General features: G+C 40.5%; 1 protein-coding gene and 1 pseudogene across 2 annotated transcripts in view; both read left to right on the top strand.

Annotated features, from left to right (window-relative positions):
- Positions 1 to 4,765: 4,765 nt before the first annotated feature.
- Positions 4,766 to 19,804, top strand: part of ACTL6A (actin like 6A) — a 43,196-nt gene continuing 28,157 nt past the window's right edge. For both annotated transcript variants that reach the window (XM_077161132.1, XM_077161133.1), the window contains exons 1-5: positions 4,766 to 4,953; positions 11,495 to 11,571; positions 11,732 to 11,906; positions 14,374 to 14,474; positions 15,284 to 15,381. In XM_077161132.1, coding sequence (XP_077017247.1) covers positions 4,929 to 4,953; positions 11,495 to 11,571; positions 11,732 to 11,906; positions 14,374 to 14,474; positions 15,284 to 15,381 — 476 coding nt within the window. In that variant the 5' untranslated portion in view covers positions 4,766 to 4,928. The remainder of the gene's footprint in view (positions 4,954 to 11,494; positions 11,572 to 11,731; positions 11,907 to 14,373; positions 14,475 to 15,283; positions 15,382 to 19,804) is intronic.
- LOC143684278 (protein transport protein Sec61 subunit alpha pseudogene) lies at positions 15,393 to 19,465 on the top strand (annotated as a pseudogene).

A 19,804-nucleotide genomic window follows, 5' to 3' on the forward strand; every position in this document is an offset into this window, starting at 1 on the left:
CTCTTTTGCCAGTTCACTCCATGGATTGGGAGTGTCATTCTGCTTATGGGAATCAGAGTCCTTAGTGCCTCTGAGTCCAGTCAGAGTAGAAAACCATTCATAAAAACCCATTTTTAAGATTCTGTTTCTTAAGAACCACTCCTGGTACAAAGATGTATTAGGGTTCTCTAGAGAAACAAAATGAACAGGGAACACTCGCAAATATAAAATTTATAAAAGCGGCTCACATGACCGTGGGAACACAGAGTCCAAAATCCACAGGGCAGGCTGTGAAGCTGACGATTCTGATGGAGGGTCTGGACAAACTCCATAGGAGAGGTTCACCAGCCAAAGCAGAAAGAGAGCCTGTCTATCCGGAATCCTCCTTAAAAAGGCTTCCAGTGATTAGATTGAGCATCACTCATTGCAGAAGACACTTCCCTTGGCTGATTACAAATGGAATCAGCTGTGGATGCAGTTGATGTGATCATGATCTAATTCTATGAAATTTCCTCATTGCAAAAGACAGGCCAGCACTTGCCCAACCAGACAAACAGGTACCACTACTTGGCCAAGTTGACACATGATCCTGACCATGACACCCTTCATCTTTTTTCTCCCTTTTTATCCCACCCCCACGTCCCCAGGACCACAACGTTAATACTATAATAAACCTATTAGTGTGCTATAAAGTAAATATACGTTCGTTTTCTTTTTCACATATCTACATCATATTATTGAAATGGTTAGCAGAACTATTTTAATGGCAAAAAGACGTGTGAATTTGATTGATCATATTTCTATGGCTGAAAAACTCTAGATTCCAGATGTTTGCTCTGGAATGTAGGAGTGCTTGCATAGGTGTTTTACTTTTGGAACTTTAGCAAATAGAGGATGGCATTTATAACTAAGTAGTCTTTACACATACCTATGTCTACACAAAACACTCTATATTAAAATTTGCTTTTCAGAATTGCTAATGCCATGTATTTTGCAGCACGACATAAAATAATTCTAGATGTATTTAAGTTTGGGCATCATTTCTTCCAAAAATTGTCTTAGTAGGACGAAACTCTATTCCTTTCATAGCCTGTATTAATGACAGTTTCAAAATTAAATGACAGGAAAGCTTCGTTTTTCCCAACTCTGAACTTAAAGGACGAAGCCCACAAAGGATAAACTCAGCAGCATTTTGTAATGAGTGCCGTAGTTCCATCATCGGAGCGCTGACTGGGCTGGTGACAAAAGCGGTGCAGGTTCACGCGACTGTAGGCGGGCCTGGTACAAATTTACAAGTACTGGGGAACAGCGACCCAGTGAGGCAAAACCGAGTATTGCACCCAGGTACGGAGGGAATTCTTGATGACTGGATTTTATAAAAGATTTCTGAATGGACATTCATTTTTATAGACCTAGATAGAGAATCAATCATTGAACGCCTTCTGGGGCTACATAAGTTTGCATACATGTTATTTAAACTTTTATTTTCAGGTTGGCATACCTAATATTGTGTCTCAGAGAGGGAGGAGGAGGCTGCAGCATTGATTGCTATTATTATTATTTTTTACATGGGCAGGCACCAGGAATTGAACCCGGGTCCTCTAGCATGGCAGGCAAGCATTCTTGCCTGCTGAGCCACCGTGGCCCGCCCAGCATTGATTATTTTGATACGTTATGCCCACGAGGACTGAATACCAGGAAATAACCTTGAGTCCTTGTTGCTGTTTAATCTGTTATTGACAACATTAACGCAGGCTGAGCCGAAATTTTAGCAAGAAGGTATTAGGTTACAGAAAAAATATTGATGCAAAAATACCTCTGATTGTGTGTGTGTATGTACTTGTATTCTGCTGAGTCTCTGTTGTATTTGTCTTATTACATATTTCCTGTAAATTTTCCTAGTTGGGAAGAACAGAAGAAAACAAGCTTGCACACTGTAAGTCTTGCCTCAGAGGAAACAATGTCAGTACTACACAGAATGTGCAGTCCCCAGCATTGTTCTCTTAGGCTGCTGAATAGGTTTCTTATTTCTCAATTTTCCTTTTTTCCAACAATTCAATACTTCAGGGCCAATCATCTTCATGCCATAATACACTGTTTAGTGATTAAATTTTATGAAAGGCTTAAGTGTGCACTTTTATCTGATCAGCCCTGACACATCAGATATACTGTGCAGTTAATTTCATTTGAAGTTCATTTCAATGGTTTATTATTAAATAGAAACAAGAGTCCAATGATACATGAAGGAGTAAGCTGACCTAGAGGTAAGGATCTGTTTTTAAATATTTTTCCAAATTATCTAATGGGGAAAAAAATCCTTCCTTTCAAAGCAAAAATACCCAAGCATAACTTTTGAGTACATCTTGAACTGCTCCTGGTGTGGGCATGGTGGCAGGAAACAGTCACAGCATTTCAAACTTCCCTTTAGAGCACTGCAACTCAAGGGAGGGTGGGGGAGTTGTCAACACTGCTGATCTGTTTCGTTTCTGGTAACTCTGAACTGGTAGGACAGACATTTCACTCTTTGCCAGACTAGACAGCTATTTTTTTTCTAGAATATGTTCTCCTACATGCATGGGAGATAGTCTTGATGACCAATATCCATATATAAAATCAAATTTAAGTTACAGTATATGAATTACTATGCATTTGAATGTAAAATTTAAATGGATTGTAGCATATTATAAATTCACAAATATTATCTCTTCAATATTTAATTATTCAAGACCAACCCATCACAATTTTTTTAGGTGAGATAGAACATATATATAAAAAAGCAATAAATTTCAAAGTACATTTTAACAAATAGTTATAGAACAGATTTTTAAGTTTGGCATGGGTTACAGTTCCACAATTTTTTGTTTTTTTCTTCTAGCTGCTCCAAGACACTGGAGACCAAAAGAAATATCAATATAATGATTCAGCAGTCATATTCATTTGTTAAATCCTATTTCTTTGCTATACTCCTCCTTCTCTCTCTCTTTTTCTTTTTTTTTTTTGTGATAATAGATTTACAAAAAAAAACAGTAAATTTCAGAGTACATCGCAACAGTTACTTGTAGAACAGATTTCAGAGTTTGGTATGGGTTACAATTCCACAATTTTACGATCACAATGTTTTATAGGTCATCAGCTTTATCAGTCAAACATAAAAACAGAGTGGAAGTAAAAATGATTTGGGGATTTGATATGCTAGAATAAGAGCTGTAAATAAGGGACAACTATTAAACGAGGTGTACTGTGCTCAGTTTGTTACATGCATTGTTTCAGGACTAAACAAACTTTTTCCTAGTAAATATTTCAGGCTTGGTGGACCACATGGTCTCTGTTAGTTACTCAACTCTGCCTGGATAGAGTGAATACAGCCATAAATGGATGTTTGGCTGTATCACATTAAAAGTTAGTTTATGGTCACTGAAATTTGAATTTCATATAATTTTCACATCATAGAACAATTTTTTTTTTAAAACCATTTAAGAGTGCTTAGCTCACAGGCCATGCAAAGACAGATGACAGTTGGGCTCTGGCCCATGGGCCAAAGTTTGCTTAACCCCTGCATCATCTCACTGGGTCAATGGAAATTTCTTAAGTGATATAATATACTGTGATACAATCCTACTGGGTAAAGTGAATGGGCCAGGGTTTTCTCACTAGTTTTGTTTCCCACCCCATTCTCCATCACTTCCTGCCACCCTACAGCACCATCACTCATGAGTCTGTATTCAATTTTCATCAGTTTAAGAATAACCCTAAGTATAGATTCTAGACCTGCCAATTTCAGAACTGACTTCAGCTAGAAGGCTATGCAACTATCTCACAGGTGTGAGCAATGGAGAGACATGAACAGATTTGGGCATCTTTCTTTCTTAAAGAATAAAATATTTTACGAACACAGACTTAAAACTTTATTTAAAATTTTTTTATTAATTAAAAAAATTAACAAACAAACAAAACAATAAGATATCATTCCATTCAGACTTAAAACTTTTAAACAAAATATTTGCAAGCCAAATTAAGCAATCGAAAAGGAAGATACATCATAACCAAGAAGGATTTATCCTAAGAACACAAAGTTGATTCAATATTTGAAAATCAATAAATGAAACTCACTATTCCAGCAAACTGAAAAAAGAATGAAACATCATATGGTCATGTCAACTCTCAGAAAACTAGGTATTCAAGGCAATTTCCTCAACCTAATTAAAGACGTTTATTAAAAACCTACAAGTAACACCAAAGTCAACGGTAAAAGACTGAAGGCGGATTTGGGCGTTTTTAGAGATCAAACTGCTGCCAGCCTGGAGAAGCAGCAGAGCGACAACCGTTTGCCGTATCCAGGGACAGGCAGCGTCTCAACCTCAGACTTCGATGCCGGAGGTCTGCCTTCCTCGGCTGCCCTGGGCGGCCCCCCCCCCCCCCCCGCCCCCCGCCTTCCGCCCCCCGCCTTCCGCCCCCCCGCCCTCCGCCCTACCTCCTTCCCTCCCCTCCGGTTCTCTCTCCCTCCCTCCCCTCACCACCCCTCCATCCTCCCTCCCGCCCTTCCCTCCCCCCTCAACTCCCACCTCCCTCCTCTTTCCTCCTTCTCAGGCTCCCTCGGCCCCGCCCACCCTGCTAAGTCCCGCCTTCTTCAGCTCCGCAACCTAACTTTCTGCCCTTCCGTCGCTCTCCCCCCTCGCCCCGCCCCTATGGCGGCCTTCGATTGGCTAAACTAACGGAGCTGTCGCAGGGACACAGCAAGCCTTGTTCTGATTGGCCGGCGGAAAAGGCTGGCCCGCTCGCGACTGGTTGATGAGAAGAGCCAGCAAGTGTGATTGCGCGCCGGTGTGCGGCGCCGCTTTGTTGCTGAGGGGCGGCTGTGAAGTTAAGGGAGGGGGCTAGCGCCTCCCAGCCTCAGCCGGACACGTCCCTTCACCTGGCGGCTCCGCGTAGGGGTCGCGCCAGCAGCGGCCATGAGCGGCGGCGTGTACGGGGGAGGTGAGTGAGCGCGGCCGGGGAGAGCACCTTGTGTGGCGCGGGCTGTGTAACCGCCGGCCGGCCCTCCCTCCCGCCCCCTCGGATCTCACCCCGGACCCCAGCGCCCCTGCCCCGGCTCTCGAGGAGCAGGCGCCGACCTTGGGTAGGGGCGAGCAGCGCCTACCAGGGTCCGAGCCCGGCTCCAGTCCCCATCCCTTCAGGGGCGCGCTCGGCCGCGTCGCCCAGTGTTTCTAGGTCCTGGTGTGTAAAGGCCTGGGCGGAGGGCTGCCTCCCGGCCTAGCGAGGGCGCGCGACGGAGGGGCGGGCGCACCGGACAGCGCGGGCTCCTCCTCCCCATTCTCCTCCTCCTCGTCTTCATCCTCCTCGTCCTCGTCCTCGTCCACGTCCTCCTACTCGTCCGCCGCAACCTCCTCCGCCTCCTCCTCCTCGTTCTCCTCCTCGTCCTCCCCCTGCCCCTACTTCTCCACCTCCTCCTCCTCCGCCGCCTCTTTCTCCCCCGCCTCCCCCTGCCCCTACTTCTCCACCTCCTGTGTGTCCGCCTGGAGCGGCCTCCTACTCTTGCCCCTACTCCTCCCCATTCTGTTGGCCCAAGTGGAGTGGCCTCCTCCTCCTCCCTCTCCTCCTCCCGCTCTTCCCCTTCCTTCTTCCTCCTCCCCCTACTCCTTCTCCTCCCTCACCTCTCTCTCCTCCTGTTAGTTCACATAGAGGGCTTGCTCATCCTCCTGCTCCTTCTTTCCTCCTCCTCTCCCTCCTCTCCCACCCTTCCTCCTCCTTCTCCCCCCTCCTCTGCCTCCTCCTCCCCCTTCTCCTTCTCCACCTCTCCCTCCCTCTCTTTCTCTGCCTCCTGGTCCTCTTCACACTCCTCCTCCTCCTCCAGATCCATGTGGAATGGGCGTGGCCTCATGTCCTCCAATAACGCCTGGCCATGTTCACTGGGTTCTCTGGAGTTACGTGGGCAGGTCTGTTTAGGAACACGTGTGACCTAAGGGTGCCGGTGTGATGCATAGACCAACAGCCAGAATCACCTGGGAGCTTTTTGGAAACGCAGAATCTCAGGCCCCATCCTCAGCCTTCCACTGAGCCTTCATTTTTAGAAGACCACTGGCAGACTTGAAGCTCTGATGTCTGTGATTTGTGTTCTGCATTGTTTGATGAGTTAGTGGACAAGGAGACAAATTGGAAGTATTACTGTTATTGTTTCTGGAAAGGATGACATTTTATGAGTAGGGGATAAATAATGTTTTCACAGTTCTCAGTAGTTTTTGGCCTGTAGTTTGTGTCTCTTCTGAGTGGAGTACAGACCTTTGCTCTCTCTCCACTTACCTATTTGATTTTGATATCTGAATGATGGGAATTTGGAGAAGGCATCGTGGATCCTCACAATTACTCTCCCCCTAGCCTGAAGATGCAAGCTTGAGAGAAAAACTGGGTCATGTATGGTTTAGGTATTTGTAATAAACATCCTGTGTCTTGTTGGCTTATGTAGAGTCTTAAAGATCATTTCACAGTTAAGTGTTTAGAATTCACAAAAAATAAATGCATGTTTTATGATTGAGCTATCACTGTTTCCAACATTTAGAGTGGGTCTCCCTTTTACACATGTTGTCCATGTAAAAGCAAGCAAACCTCTCACCTAAATGTTGTGTAAATAACTTACTAGACTATTTTTTTTTTACTTTTTATTGTACAATATAACATATATACAAAGCAAAGAAAGAAAAAAGCAATAGTTTTTAAAGCACTCTTCCACAAGTGGTTCAGATCCCAGAGTTTGTCATGGACTACCATATCATCCTCTCAGATTTTTCCTTCTTTCTGCACCAGAGTATAAGGGGCTAGAAGAATAAATATATATATTTTTTTATAATCACAATTGACTTTTTTTTCTTTTTTGTGAAAAATAACATATATACAGAAAAGTAATAACTTTCAAAGCACAGCACAACAGTTAGTTGTAGAACAGGTTTCAGAATTTGGTATGGGTTAAAATTTCACAATTTTAGGTTTTTACTTCTAGCTGCTCTAATATACTGGAGACTAAAATATCAGTTTAATGATTCTGCAGTCATACTCGTTTGTTAAACCCTACCTTTCTCTGTATAACTCCACCATCACCTTTGATCTTTCTGTCCCACTCTTTAGGGATATTTGAGCTATGGCCATTCTAACTTTTTCGTATTGGAGGAGACTGTCAGTAATAAGGGGTAGGGAGATGGAACCAGCGATGTTCTGGAGAGGCTGGGCCCTTTAGGTTTCAGGACTTATGTGGTCCAGGAACCTATCTGGAGGTTGTTAGGTTTTTAGAAAGTTACCCCAGTACATGGAACCTTTGTAGGATCTTATATATTGCCCTAGGTGTTCTTTAGGATTGGCTGGAATGGTTTTGGGATTTGGCAAGGTATGATAGATATATGTCTAACTGAAGCTTGAGAGTGACCTCCAGAGTAGCCTCTCGACTCTATTTGAACTCTCTCTGCCACTGATACTTTATTAATTACAGTTCTTTCCCCCCATTTGGTCAGGATAGAACTGTTGATCCCACAGTGCAGGTCGGGATTCATCCCTGGGAGTCCTTTCCCACATCGTCAGGGAGACTTTCACCCCTGGATGACACTACGTGGGGGAGGGCAGTGATTTCACTTACAGAGTTGGGCTTAGAAAGAGAGAGGCCACATCTGAGGAACAAAAGAGGTCCTTCTGAGGTGACTCTTAGGTATACCTATAGGTAGGCTAAGCTTCTCTGCTACCTACTTAAGCTTCACAAGAGTAAGCCTCAAGATCAAAGGCTTGGCCTATTGATTTGGGTGTCCCTAATATTTGAAGCAGTATCAGGGGATTCCCTGATGGTAAAGTTTAATAGTTCCATATATTTTTTTCCCATCCCTCAAGGGTTGACTGTATTTTTCACCTGCTTGCTTATTATTAAACAGCTCCTTCTAGTTTAAAATCTAAAATTTATTGTTGTCTTATTTTAATAATTATTTCTGAACAGATCTGACATCTGTCTTTAGCTCTAGGTGTAATGCATAATTCACTGGGGTTTCCTTATCTCCCAGCTAGTTGCTGGGCCTACTCACTGCTGTTTGTTATCTTTCCCTGTACTCCTCTACTTCAGGTCCCTTTGCATGACAGAAGTAAACCGGTATGCCGTCCACTGTAGCCCAACTTTAATAAATTGTTAGTGTCATCACTCTTTCCCCGCTTTCCTGCCCGAATCTCTAACCTTAATCATTTCTTAGTCATCTCCCCCATGAGTTGAAATTACCAATCCTGGCTGTGTCTTCATCCACACAAAAAAATAACCACTTTCCTGCACCCTCTCAAAATCATTAGTCATTAGTATCCTGTTGGAATGTCTTAAGACCAGGTTAGAAAATTACCATCATTTTCTCATGTTTCCTCAAGAAAATCCCATTACCCCTAAAATTGGAAGCCATTTAGTCTGGGTAAAACCCTGAAAATCCTCAAATAAGTGGAGATAGCAGTGTTTTTAGTGGAAAAGGATCCAGTCATTGAGGATTTTTTTTTTAATCCATTGGAAGTTTCATCCTAGGTTTTAAACATTCAGACCTCTGTGGTTGTGATGTTAAGCTTCCTGTCACTTTTCTACTTTAGGTTCATTGGTGCATGAATCAAGGGAATTTGAGAAGTATTTAGGAGCTGTTTTTCCAAATTTGACAGAACTTGCTGAGAGGTATGAAAAAGATGTACAGCATGCCTCTTTGACAGGCCACCAAGTGCGATAGGGAATGCTGAGAGATGAAGTAGGCAGGTTGGAAGGCAGTGCTTCACATATGTTCAACTTCATATACCCATGGGACAGCAGGTAGAATTGATATGGATGTAGGATAAGAAGTTCAGGATCTAGATCTGGATCGAGGTTAGGGTTTAAAAGAGAGACATTTGAAATTAGGATTATCAGTGTTTAGATAGAAATTGAAATTTTTAAGGATGTTGGGGAATCACCTAGGAAAGGATAAATTGGGGGAGCTGCTGCTAATATGAAGTCCATGGCCTTCCCAGGGAGTCCCTCGTTTGAACTGTATTTTATAATAATTGATTTCTTTTGTAATCTGTTTTAAAACATTCTGAGAACGGATTCATAAAAAGTTGAAATTTTTGGTTAATCAAGTAATTAATTCATTTAGTGAGGTTATTTCTTTACCCAGAATTCTGGTTACAATTTTGTAACCAATTCATATTAGCCAATCTGTTCGTTGGTGTGCATTGCCTACTATTTATACTTGACATATGTGATAAGGTGAAAATGAATGCAGTATTTTGTTCTTACAGACCCCTAGACAAAATGATTAGGGCTAGAGAGTTTTACAGAGAAGGGTTAATTACATTGGAAAGTGTAATAAACAGAAATTTCATTTCGAATTATAAATAAAACTAGGTGTCTCTTCATTTTATTTAAATAAAAATGGAGCTATTACTTTCCAAAGTCACCATCTCTCAACTGTGAATATTTGCAGTGTAATAATTAAATATACCAAAAAATAGTATGTATGTAAGCATGATTATACTTCTATACTTACCACTGAGATTAAAGATATATTTTGCCATATCTGCCTCATAAAATGTTATTGATATAGATTCTTCCTCTCTCCTCAGAAATAACCACTGAACTCAGGTTGGTATGTAAGATTCCCATACCCCTGGCATATTTTTATATTTTAACTATATGTGTATGTATCCATAATGAATTAAATAGTATCTTTACACACACACACACTCCTTATAACTTGCTTTATGTAGTCAACATTCTTTTGAAATATGTAAGATCCAGCTGATTTACTTTTAACTACCATATAGTATTTCACAGTATGAATAGACTGTAATTTTTCTACTTAGAGACAAGAAGGTTTTTTTTTTTACCTTTTCCCATGACAAGAAGTGTGACAGTAGTAATGTTAGCTTTCAGTGCTTATTATACTTATTATGGGTCAGGTACTGTTCTGAGTACCTAAATACATTGAAGTATTTAATACATTTATGCCTTAAAGCATCCCTGAGATAGATACTATTATTATACCTATTTTATAATGAAGAAACTAAGGCAGAGAAGTAAGTAACTTGTCCAAGGTTGCATAGCTAGTGAACCTTCTTATATATGTCTCCTTGTGACATATGAGAGTGTTGCTCTAGAGAAGATACCATATAATAAGTGTAATTTCAATGTATGTACATCTTCAGCTTTAATAGATGTGAGTAAAATGATCACTGTAGTGGTTCTACCAATTTATAGCTTTTATTTACAAATGCATAGGAGTTTCTCTCCCTAAGTTCTTGGCAATACTTAGTCTTATCAGAATTGTTAATTTTTGCCAGTTTGATGGAGGTGAATGGTTTAATTTCTTTATTATTTTTAATGATTGGTTTTTGAAAATCTTTCTTTGAAAGTCAGTGTCTAAAACACCAAAGTGGTTTATTTTAGGAGGCCTGATGTTTTAGGTGAAATATTTTAAAAGGATAATTACAGGTTTTTCTCTGAATTTGAATGTAGAAAAGAAATTAACAGCCTTTTCTTTCAGGATGAGCTCTTGTCTGCTAAGTCTTTGAAGTGGGCAAATGTTGATGATAACCTTCATTTTAATGATTTTTACTTTGTCTATATCATTGTAACTTAAAACCTCGTTCTTCAGGCTCCTTATTTTTCTTTGGATTTGGCTAAGTTTCTTCCCTGATCGATGGACATATAGTCTCCCTTAATGTGTGATAAAATGGTACCTAAGTGTACTGGATATTTTTCCTGTTTCCCTCCAGATCCACTTTTCTCCCATTTTTGCTCTTTCTGACCCCTTGAAGACTGGCCTTATAGACCACAGCAGTGGACTGTCTTGCCCTCTGGCTTTTAAAAGGTTGGATGTGGTAGATGGTGGGGTGGCCAGACTCCTGCTTTGTATCTTTTGGCCCGTTATAATTAATAATAGGGCCTCCTTTTACCTTCTGGAGTGCCCCAGTTTGGATAATTCATGTGGCCAGTAGGGAGGGGGAAGGGAAAGCTTGTCCATTTATTACCCTTGTTGCTTCCCCTTCGTGTCAGTCATGGCTGACCGCATCCCTCAGCTGAAGGGGTTGGGTCAGGTCTGATCAGGAGCCCTCCCCACACAACTAGTCTCCAGGCTCTGAGAACAGTTCTTTCTCCTTGCTTCTTCATGTCTAAGAGAAGTAACAGGTTCCTGCTATTATTAACTCTGTAGTAACAGGTCCCTGCTATTATTAGCTCTAAGGTACTGCACCCTCCCTTCTGGTTTTCCTATTTCTCTGTAAATAATCTTTAATAAATCAACTCTTTCAAGTTATCCAATGTATGTGTACCATCTCTTTCCTGGTTGGACTCCTGGTAATACATAATGTATGGCTTGCTATATTTTAATTAAGTGAATCTTTAATTTAAGATGTATTTCAAGCTCATAATAATATAAATGTAATGCCTCTTTTAATTTTTATAGGGCTTTCACATATGTTTTATTTTAATCACATTTCACGTGGTACTTGCAAGTCGTAAATGTTAATTATCTTTTCATGTTTTTAGATGAAGTTGGCGCTCTTGTTTTTGACATTGGATCCTATACTGTAAGAGCTGGTTATGCTGGTGAGGATTGCCCCAAGGTAAGTGTAATGTTAGAGTTAATTGAATAAGTAAGGGCAATATATATAGAACTAAATTCATGCAATTCAAATAAGGTAAAACATGTTAGTTGGGAAGAACAAAAATGTCTCCTTGATAAAAGCAGCTGAAACTCATATGCCATATATTTTACTCTTACAGGTGGATTTCCCCACAGCCATTGGTATGGTGGTAGAAAGAGATGATGGAAGCACACTGATGGAAATAGATGGTGATAAAGGCAAACAAGGCGGTCCTACCTACTACATAGATACTAATGCCCTGCGTGTTCCAAGGGAGAATATGGAGGCCATTTCACCACTGAAAAATGGGATGGGTATGATGTATTTCCCAGAGTTGATTGTAAATGTAGAATGGACATGGTACCTTTAGATATAAAGCAGTGGCTTCTTAAAAGCCTAACATCAGATAAATTTTTTTGTTTCACAAATTGATGTGCCAGTCACTGAGAATACAAAGATGCATAAGACATGGTCTGTGCCCTTGAGGAACTCAGTGAGGTAAGAGAGATAGATGTATACATAAAAATCTGGTGCTTTGGGATAAGTGTTATATGATTGTTGAATATACAACTTTATTATTGGGGTCAGGGATAGTTTTCACAAAGAAGGTAACTTCATACCAACTCCTGTTCAATTAATAAGAGTTGGATGAAGTGAAGGGATGAATTTGTGAAAGGACTTCGGTGTTTGGAAGTGTCATACAGTTAAGTATGGCAGTAACGTTGGGTGCATAAGGGTGGCAGGAAAGGTAGGCAGAGAACAATCATAAAAGAACTTACAAACCATCCTCAGGTTTTTTTAAGCTAGTAACTGAAGAGTAACCCCAGAGCAGTTTGACGGGGTGTGATATGCTCATGCATATTGCAAGCTGGAAAGGCTATTCTGACAGCAATATGTAGGATTCATTGGAGGGAGATAAGAGAGACAGGAAAACCAGTTAGAGGTGAGAGTTCAGATGGAGAAATGAAGAGCATTCAGACATTGATGTTAGGTATGCTAAGGTGGCTGTCCACTAGAGAAGATGTACTGTGATTGAAGTTGTGAAAGGTAAAGAGGAATTGGGAAACTTGCCTAGATTTTTGGTTTGGGTGACTGAATAGAGGGTGCCATGCACAGATACAGAAATAGAAAGGGAGGAACAAGTTTAGGAACAAGTCCTAAAAGGCGGATGTGTTGGTGACACCCACAATCACCCCTAGGTTCTCTTAGTCACTAAGAGGACTCACAGGGATCAGCATTTAGTTGAGCTCATGGCTACAGATACACCAAAAGGGTTCACAGCAAAAATGGCAAAGGGAAATGGGACATGGGGCGGAGCCCAGAGGAAACTGGATGCAAACTTCCAAGAGGCTTTTTACAATAGAGTCATACAGGACATGCTTAATTCTTCCAGCAACGAGTTGTTAACGACATGTGTGTAGTCCACCAGGAAATTCAATAGAGACTCAGTACCTCAAGGCTGTTGCTGGGGCCTGGTTATATAGGTACTCTCTGCTTAGCGTGTATCAAGCTTCCAGAATTTCAGAAGGAAAGCAGGTATTCAGGTCAAACCACATAGTTTGTACAAACAGTGTAGGTACTGCAAACTTACTCTTATCATTTTGGGAAAATTTTATGTCAATGTAGGAACATTACCAGTTGCGTTCCTAGGTACCAGTCAAGGTTCACCCTTGCAGGTAGGCCTTTCTAATGGTAGTAGTTGCAGGACTAGTGTGTTAACTGTTTTTTAGCCTAGCAAGTTAATGTTTTATTGAGTTTAAAGTATTTAGGACATTCAGGTGGATTATTCAAAAAGTTGGTGAATAAAAAGTCTTGAGATCAAAACTTTAAGAAATAGAATTGCATTGTACTATCCAGTCAATGTTGAGAACATGAAAATAAGGTTGAGGATGGGGTTCCTAGTGAAAATGTATCCTATTTAACAATCAGAGTAGAAAAGGATCCTGTCAAGGGCAGTGAAAAGGAATAGTTAGGCATGTAGAAGAAAATTCAGGAGAAGGCCAAGAGGAGAAAAAGTTTCTAGAAGCATGGAATGATTAGTGGTCCTTGCTGTTCTCAACCGTGACGTTGAGATTTGCACTCAGAAGGAGAGAAAGAAGTTAGTTACCCAAGAAGTCCATTGACAGAAAAATCCAGTACAGTTGTGGAGGTATGTTGTACAAGTTAACAGAGTGTCTTGTTTAGCTATGGCAGAAAAAAATTATAAATTCTTGAGTGGTCAGTAGAGTCAGATAATTTACAGAGGTTAAGTGAGATTAGAAATGTGAAGTACACACTGGCTTTACCCATTAGAAGGTCATTAGTGATTTATATGAGAAGTTTCAGTAGAATATGTGGAAGCCAAATAAAAGACATTTGATTTTTTTCTATTTGAAATCTTAATCTTTCTCTAAGTTGATTAAGCTTTTGGGGGGGGGGTCAAGTACAGAAGATAAAATCTTCTTTGTTTTTTCTTAAACCATTACATACTGGGCCTTTAATAAGTAATTCCTGAATAACATTTATTTGCTGTTTTAGGTCTATTAAATACATTAATTACACTTGTGACAGGTCTGGGGTTCTAAGGCTGTTAGGGCTCAAGAGACCAAGAAGTGCTTCTATATGTAGAAAATTAAAGATTACCAGTGTGTGGTTAAGTATTTTGTTACAAAGTAGATCTGTAAAGTTGGTAGATTCTGTGTGTTAAAGTATGAATTGCTAAATCATAGAAACATCTCTCAAAAGATGCTGTATTTCTCTTTAATTAAGCATTGTTTTCAGGCTGTTGATCTTATATTCTAGTTGAAGATTGGGATAGTTTCCAGGCTATTTTGGATCATACCTACAAAATGCATGTCAAATCAGAAGCCAGTCTGCATCCTGTTCTCATGTCGGAAGCACCGGTGAGACAAAGACTTTCTTTTCCAAGTTTCTCTAAAGAAAAAAATCCCCTTTAGTTTTCTAATTATGAAAAAGAATGTTTCCTTTAAAGAAGCGTAGGATTTTATACTTTGAATTATGAAAATTAGGGAAAAGGAAATTTTAAATATCACAACTTCTTAACAACAAAAGGTCCTAATGGATTTTGGTGGTTATTTTTTTCTCAGGGATTTGTTTAGTATTTGAATTTCTTTTTGAAAGACTGCTTCTCATTTGGTTTATGAATTGTCTGTTGTGTTCCAAAGGCAATATATATCAGTTTTTTTTTGGGGGGGGAGGGTACGCAGTGCCCGGGCTGGGAATTTGAACCCAGGTCTCCTGCATGGCAGGTGAGCATTCTACCACCGAACCATCTGTGCAGCTATATATCAACTTTTAAACTCATGTTTGTTACTGTTTTAAATATCCAGTTTCTTTTATGAGTACCGACTCTTAAGTGGGAGAATTTGATGGTTTAAAATTCTTATTTAGTATTTTCATTGCCAAATACTTTGGCTCACTCTTAAGATATAGTTATCACCTTTTAAGTGTCCTGGATTTCCTGTACTTTGAAAATCCCGAAATTTCCAGAATTCTTGGCAGCAGACAATTTTCCTATGCTCAAATTAAATATTATGAGAGTTATTATTAAAAACTATTTGCCATGATGTTTTTTCTAATTTTTAATGTTTTACATCTTTGTTAATATAGTACTGTAATGAATGTTGATATAAATTAACATTTTAATTTTTAAACAATAAATAACTTGCATTTCTTTTTCCGTCTTTTCAAGTGGAATACTAGAGCAAAGAGAGAGAAACTGACAGAGTTAATGTTTGAACACTACAATATCCCTGCATTCTTCCTTTGCAAAACTGCAGTTTTGACAGCGTATCCTTAATATTCAGGTTTTCTCTAGAAGTAAACAGATGCAACTAATATGGTATCCCTGGCAGAAAGACATGCTTGTTCTTGCTTGTTCAGAGTTTTACTATGTTTTCTTTTCTTTCTTGCTTTTTAGCTGTACATCTTTTAGTATTTCTTACTAGAATGGATATGCCAAAAGATTTGAGAGGAAAATAAGAAAGTAACACTCAAATCCTGCTTAATATGTTTTGATTATTTTAGAAGAAGAGCATAGATAGAGGGCAATGTTTAAAGCAGCTGGCTTAAATGAATTCAAAGACTGCCCATTGTCTCCTTCTTTTCAATACCATGAAATATCAGAAATTGGCTTTAAAGTCAAGATTTAATTATCACATATTAATTACAAGAACATTAGGAAACAGACAAGGGAATATTATGTCCTGACCTCAAAGAATTTGTAATATAATATTCTTGTTAAAAGCTAAATAACAAAGGTTTACATAATACTTCAGAATGACATTGGTAGAGTATCTCTTGGTGGAGGTGCTGTGCTCTGGAGCAGCTTGGCCTGTGGGTAGCATTGCCTCACCTTGAGAAGAGTGGATCTGAAGTTGAAGTGGGATCTAGAGCCCAGGAACTGCCACTGTGGCGATTACATTTCTGGAAGTTGACAAACCCTTCTCTGTCATCCTGATGGAAATTCAGAAGCTAGAGAGAAAGATTCAGTATAGGGTGAAAGTGTTGTGGACTGCTGTTACCCTCTTACCACCTTTATCATCTTAGTATGCTGCCATATCCCCTGTTTGGTTATCATGTCTTCAGATTCGGCCCACCCTTTCTGTTGGATAAGAATGATTCTCGCTTTTAGGAGAGTCATTCTGATTTAGCTGGGTATCTTTCCCATTGTCACTTGTGGCTTTATCGTGCAGTTCTTAGATGGTGCAAAAATAACTGAATTGACACCCCAAGACCAAGTTCTCTTTAATGGAGTCCCAAAATTACTTGGTATGATCATTACTATTGTCCAATCTATTGTGTATGTGAAAATCAGAATGGATACACAATCAGAATGGGTTCCTTCATAAATGGCTGCTGCTTGCTAATCACCATTCAGTTCTTTGTTGCTGGCTTAGTTGTCTTACTTTTGATGAACTCATGAGAAAATGGTATGGTCTGGGCTCTGGTAGTTTTCTCTTCATTATGACTAACATCAGCAAGACCATGGTGTGAAAGGTGTTCAGCATTGGCTGAGGAATATAATTTGAAAGTGCTATCATTGCACTGTTCCAGCTGCTGGCCACATGCCTGGACAAAATCTGAGCCTCTCAACCTTTTAAGAGGCATCCTGCTGCCAGAGTCTCCCCAACCTTGTGAATCTGGTTGCTATTGTCTTTGTCTTTTGCAGTAGTCATCTACTTTCAGGGCTTCTGCGGACCTGCCAATCAGGTCAGCCCTTTTGTTAATGAGGATGGTAAAGCAACTTCCCTCTCAAGCTCTTCTGCACTTCCAGCATTCCTGTCATCCTGCATTCTGCTCTTGTGTCCAGTTTGTATTTCATCTCCCTGATGTTATCACCTGGTTTCAGTGGGAACTTGCTGGTGAGTCTGCTGGGTGCTTGGTCTGATACTTTTTCCAGTGTGTGCTTATCCAGGGGGTAGCTTTTCCTCTATTGCCTATCTCCTCCAGAATTTTTTGGTTCAGTGTTGGAAGATCCTGTTCATGCTCTTGCTGGGCTCGTGTACATTATTCTCCAAATTGTGGATTGAGGTCTCTGGCTCCTCTACCAAAGATGTTGCAAAGCAGCTGAAGGAGCAGCAGATGGTGCTGAGGGGTCACTGAAAAACTTCCCTGTCCATGAACTCATTCAGTATATCCCCACAGGAGTAGCCTTTGGTGGGCTATGCATCGGTACCCTCTCAGACTTTACTGACTTTCTGGGTGCCATCAGTTCTGTAACTAGAATCCTGCTTGTTGTCACCATTGTTTATCAGTTCTTTGAAATCTTTTTGTAGGAATAGAGTGAGATTGGCATCATGGGGGACTGAACCATGTATCCTCATGGACTAAGGAGGAGAAACACCCTCTTGAATTGTCTAGGAATGGGAGAAAATAAAAATCTTTCTAGGAGAGCTCTCATCACATGAGAGTGCTGTTGTTGTAAATGGGCTTCTGTTTAATAGTATTTTTGAATTTCGTATTCTTTCATGCCACTGTGTAAAGTGTTAGAAATTTTCCACTTTGAAATTTTGCTTTCTATTTTGGCATTGACAAAAAGAACTGTTAGAAATGTGGTTCTTATTCAGCTGACCACCAGAGAATTGAAAATGGTAAATGATTATTCTCAAGTATCTATTTAACTTTTTTTAAAACTGTATTTTTTTTTTTTCCACTGAGTGGTTATTTTCTTTTGTGGCCATTGGCTATCATTTCTAGCATAATAGAACCATGTTGGGGGACTTTAGAAAGTGAACACCATTTCTTACCACATTCTTCTCTTATGCTGCCAGAGAAGAGGCTCTCTGCCCCTGTAGTGGATGCAGCAGGGATCACCTGCCAGTCAGCCAAGGACAGACAGACCAGCAGGGAGGGGCCAATTGCTCCACTCTGCAGCAGCTCACCTCCACAGCAGTATCACCGGCTCTAGATACAGTATAGAGCCTGGGAGCCAGTATAGGAGTCCACTTACAGCAGTGGGAGCTGGAGAGGGCAGTGGAACCTCCTGCTGCATGAAGTTGAGTAAATGGGTGAGCTGCAAAGATCACTTGTGAAGAAACCAGAAGTGATATGGAAACAAAAATTCAGGCAGCTGCTCTTAACCTTTAACTCTCAAACCTCCCCGACGGAGAGAAGTCAGTGGGGTGGGAGGCCATATTCTTACTACTGGGTCTTTCCAGGAACCAGGGCCTCAAGGGACAAGGCTTCCGGTTCCTTATCCTCTCAACCACCCCTTCACTCTCCACTCTTACTCCTTATGTTTCTTCTTGTGCTGTTGCTTTTTCTTTTCTTTAGTTCCCTTGCTGTCTTTTGATGAGTGCCTGTTCTCTTGCCTGTATCACTCAGAGTCGGATCTATCTGAGTGAGATGACTTCCTGTCTCTGTTTCTTTTTCTTCTTTCTTTTTCTAGAATTCCTCATGGAGTCAGGCTTCTCAAATTCTGCTAACTTGTGTCTTTCTTCTCTCCGGCATGGCAGGCGAGAACTCTGCCCAAGTACATTTTAACAAGTAGTTATAGAACAGATTTTAAAGCTTGGTATGGGTTATAGTTCCACAGTTTTTTTGTTTTTTTTTTTTCTAGCTCTCTAAGATAGTGAAGATGAAAAGAAATATCAATGTAATGATTCAGCAGTTATACTTCTTTGTTAAACTCTACCTTCTCTGTATAATTCCACTATCACCTTTGATCTTTCTTCCACTCTTGAGGGGTACTTAAGCTATGGCCATTTTAACTTTTTCATGTTGGAAGGGGCTGTCAGTCATGTGGGGTAGGGAGATGAACTAGCTGATGTTCTGGAGAGGCTGGGCCCTCTAGGTTTCAGGACTTAGTCTGGTCCAGGGACCTTTCTGGAGGTTGTATATTTCTGAAAGTTACCCTAGTGCATGAAACCTTTGTAGAATCATATATATTGCTTTACATGTTCTTTATGATTGGGTGGAATGGCTTTGATTGGGGATTGGCAAGTATGATAGGTAGCAGTGTCTAACTGAAGCTTGCATAAGAGTGACATCCAGAGTAGCCTCTTAACTCTGTTTGAACTCTCACAGTCACTGATACCTTATTTGTTACCCTTCTTTTCCCCCTTTTTGGTTAGGATGGCATTGTTGATCCCATGGTGCCAGGGTCAGGCTCATCCCTGGGAGTCATCTCCCACGCTGCCAGGGAGACTTTCACCCCTGGATGTCATGTCCCATGTAGGGGGAAGGGTAATGGTTTCACTTGTGCAATTGGGTTTAGAGAGAGAGAGGCCACATCTGAGCAACAAAAGAGGTCGTCCAGAGCTGACTGTTAGGCATACTTATAGGTAGGTGTGTCCCTAATGTTTGACGCAGTATCCAGGATTTCTCTGTTGGAAAGTTTAATATTTTCATGTTTTTTTCCTGTCCCTCGAGGAACTTTAAGCTATACAGGATTAAAATCCCTCATTATTCTGGGCTGCCTGTGCTTGGATTGTTTAAATAATCTATCATACAGTGTGCTGGCTTGAAAGGATGTATATCCCCTAGAAAAGCCATATTTCAATCTAAATCACATTTCATAAAGGCAAAATAATCCCTATTCAATACTGTATGTTTGAAACTGTAATCAGATCATCTCCCTGGAGATGTGATATAATCAAGAGTGGTTCTTAAGCTGGATTAGGTTATGACATGTCTCCACCCATTTGGGTGGGTCTTGATAAGTTTCTGGAGTCCTATAAAAGAGGGAACATTTTAGAGAAAGCAGTTCAGA

Source organism: Tamandua tetradactyla, chromosome 5 (assembly GCF_023851605.1).
Source record: "Tamandua tetradactyla isolate mTamTet1 chromosome 5, mTamTet1.pri, whole genome shotgun sequence".
In the NCBI taxonomy this organism is placed as follows: Eukaryota; Metazoa; Chordata; class Mammalia; order Pilosa; family Myrmecophagidae; genus Tamandua; species Tamandua tetradactyla.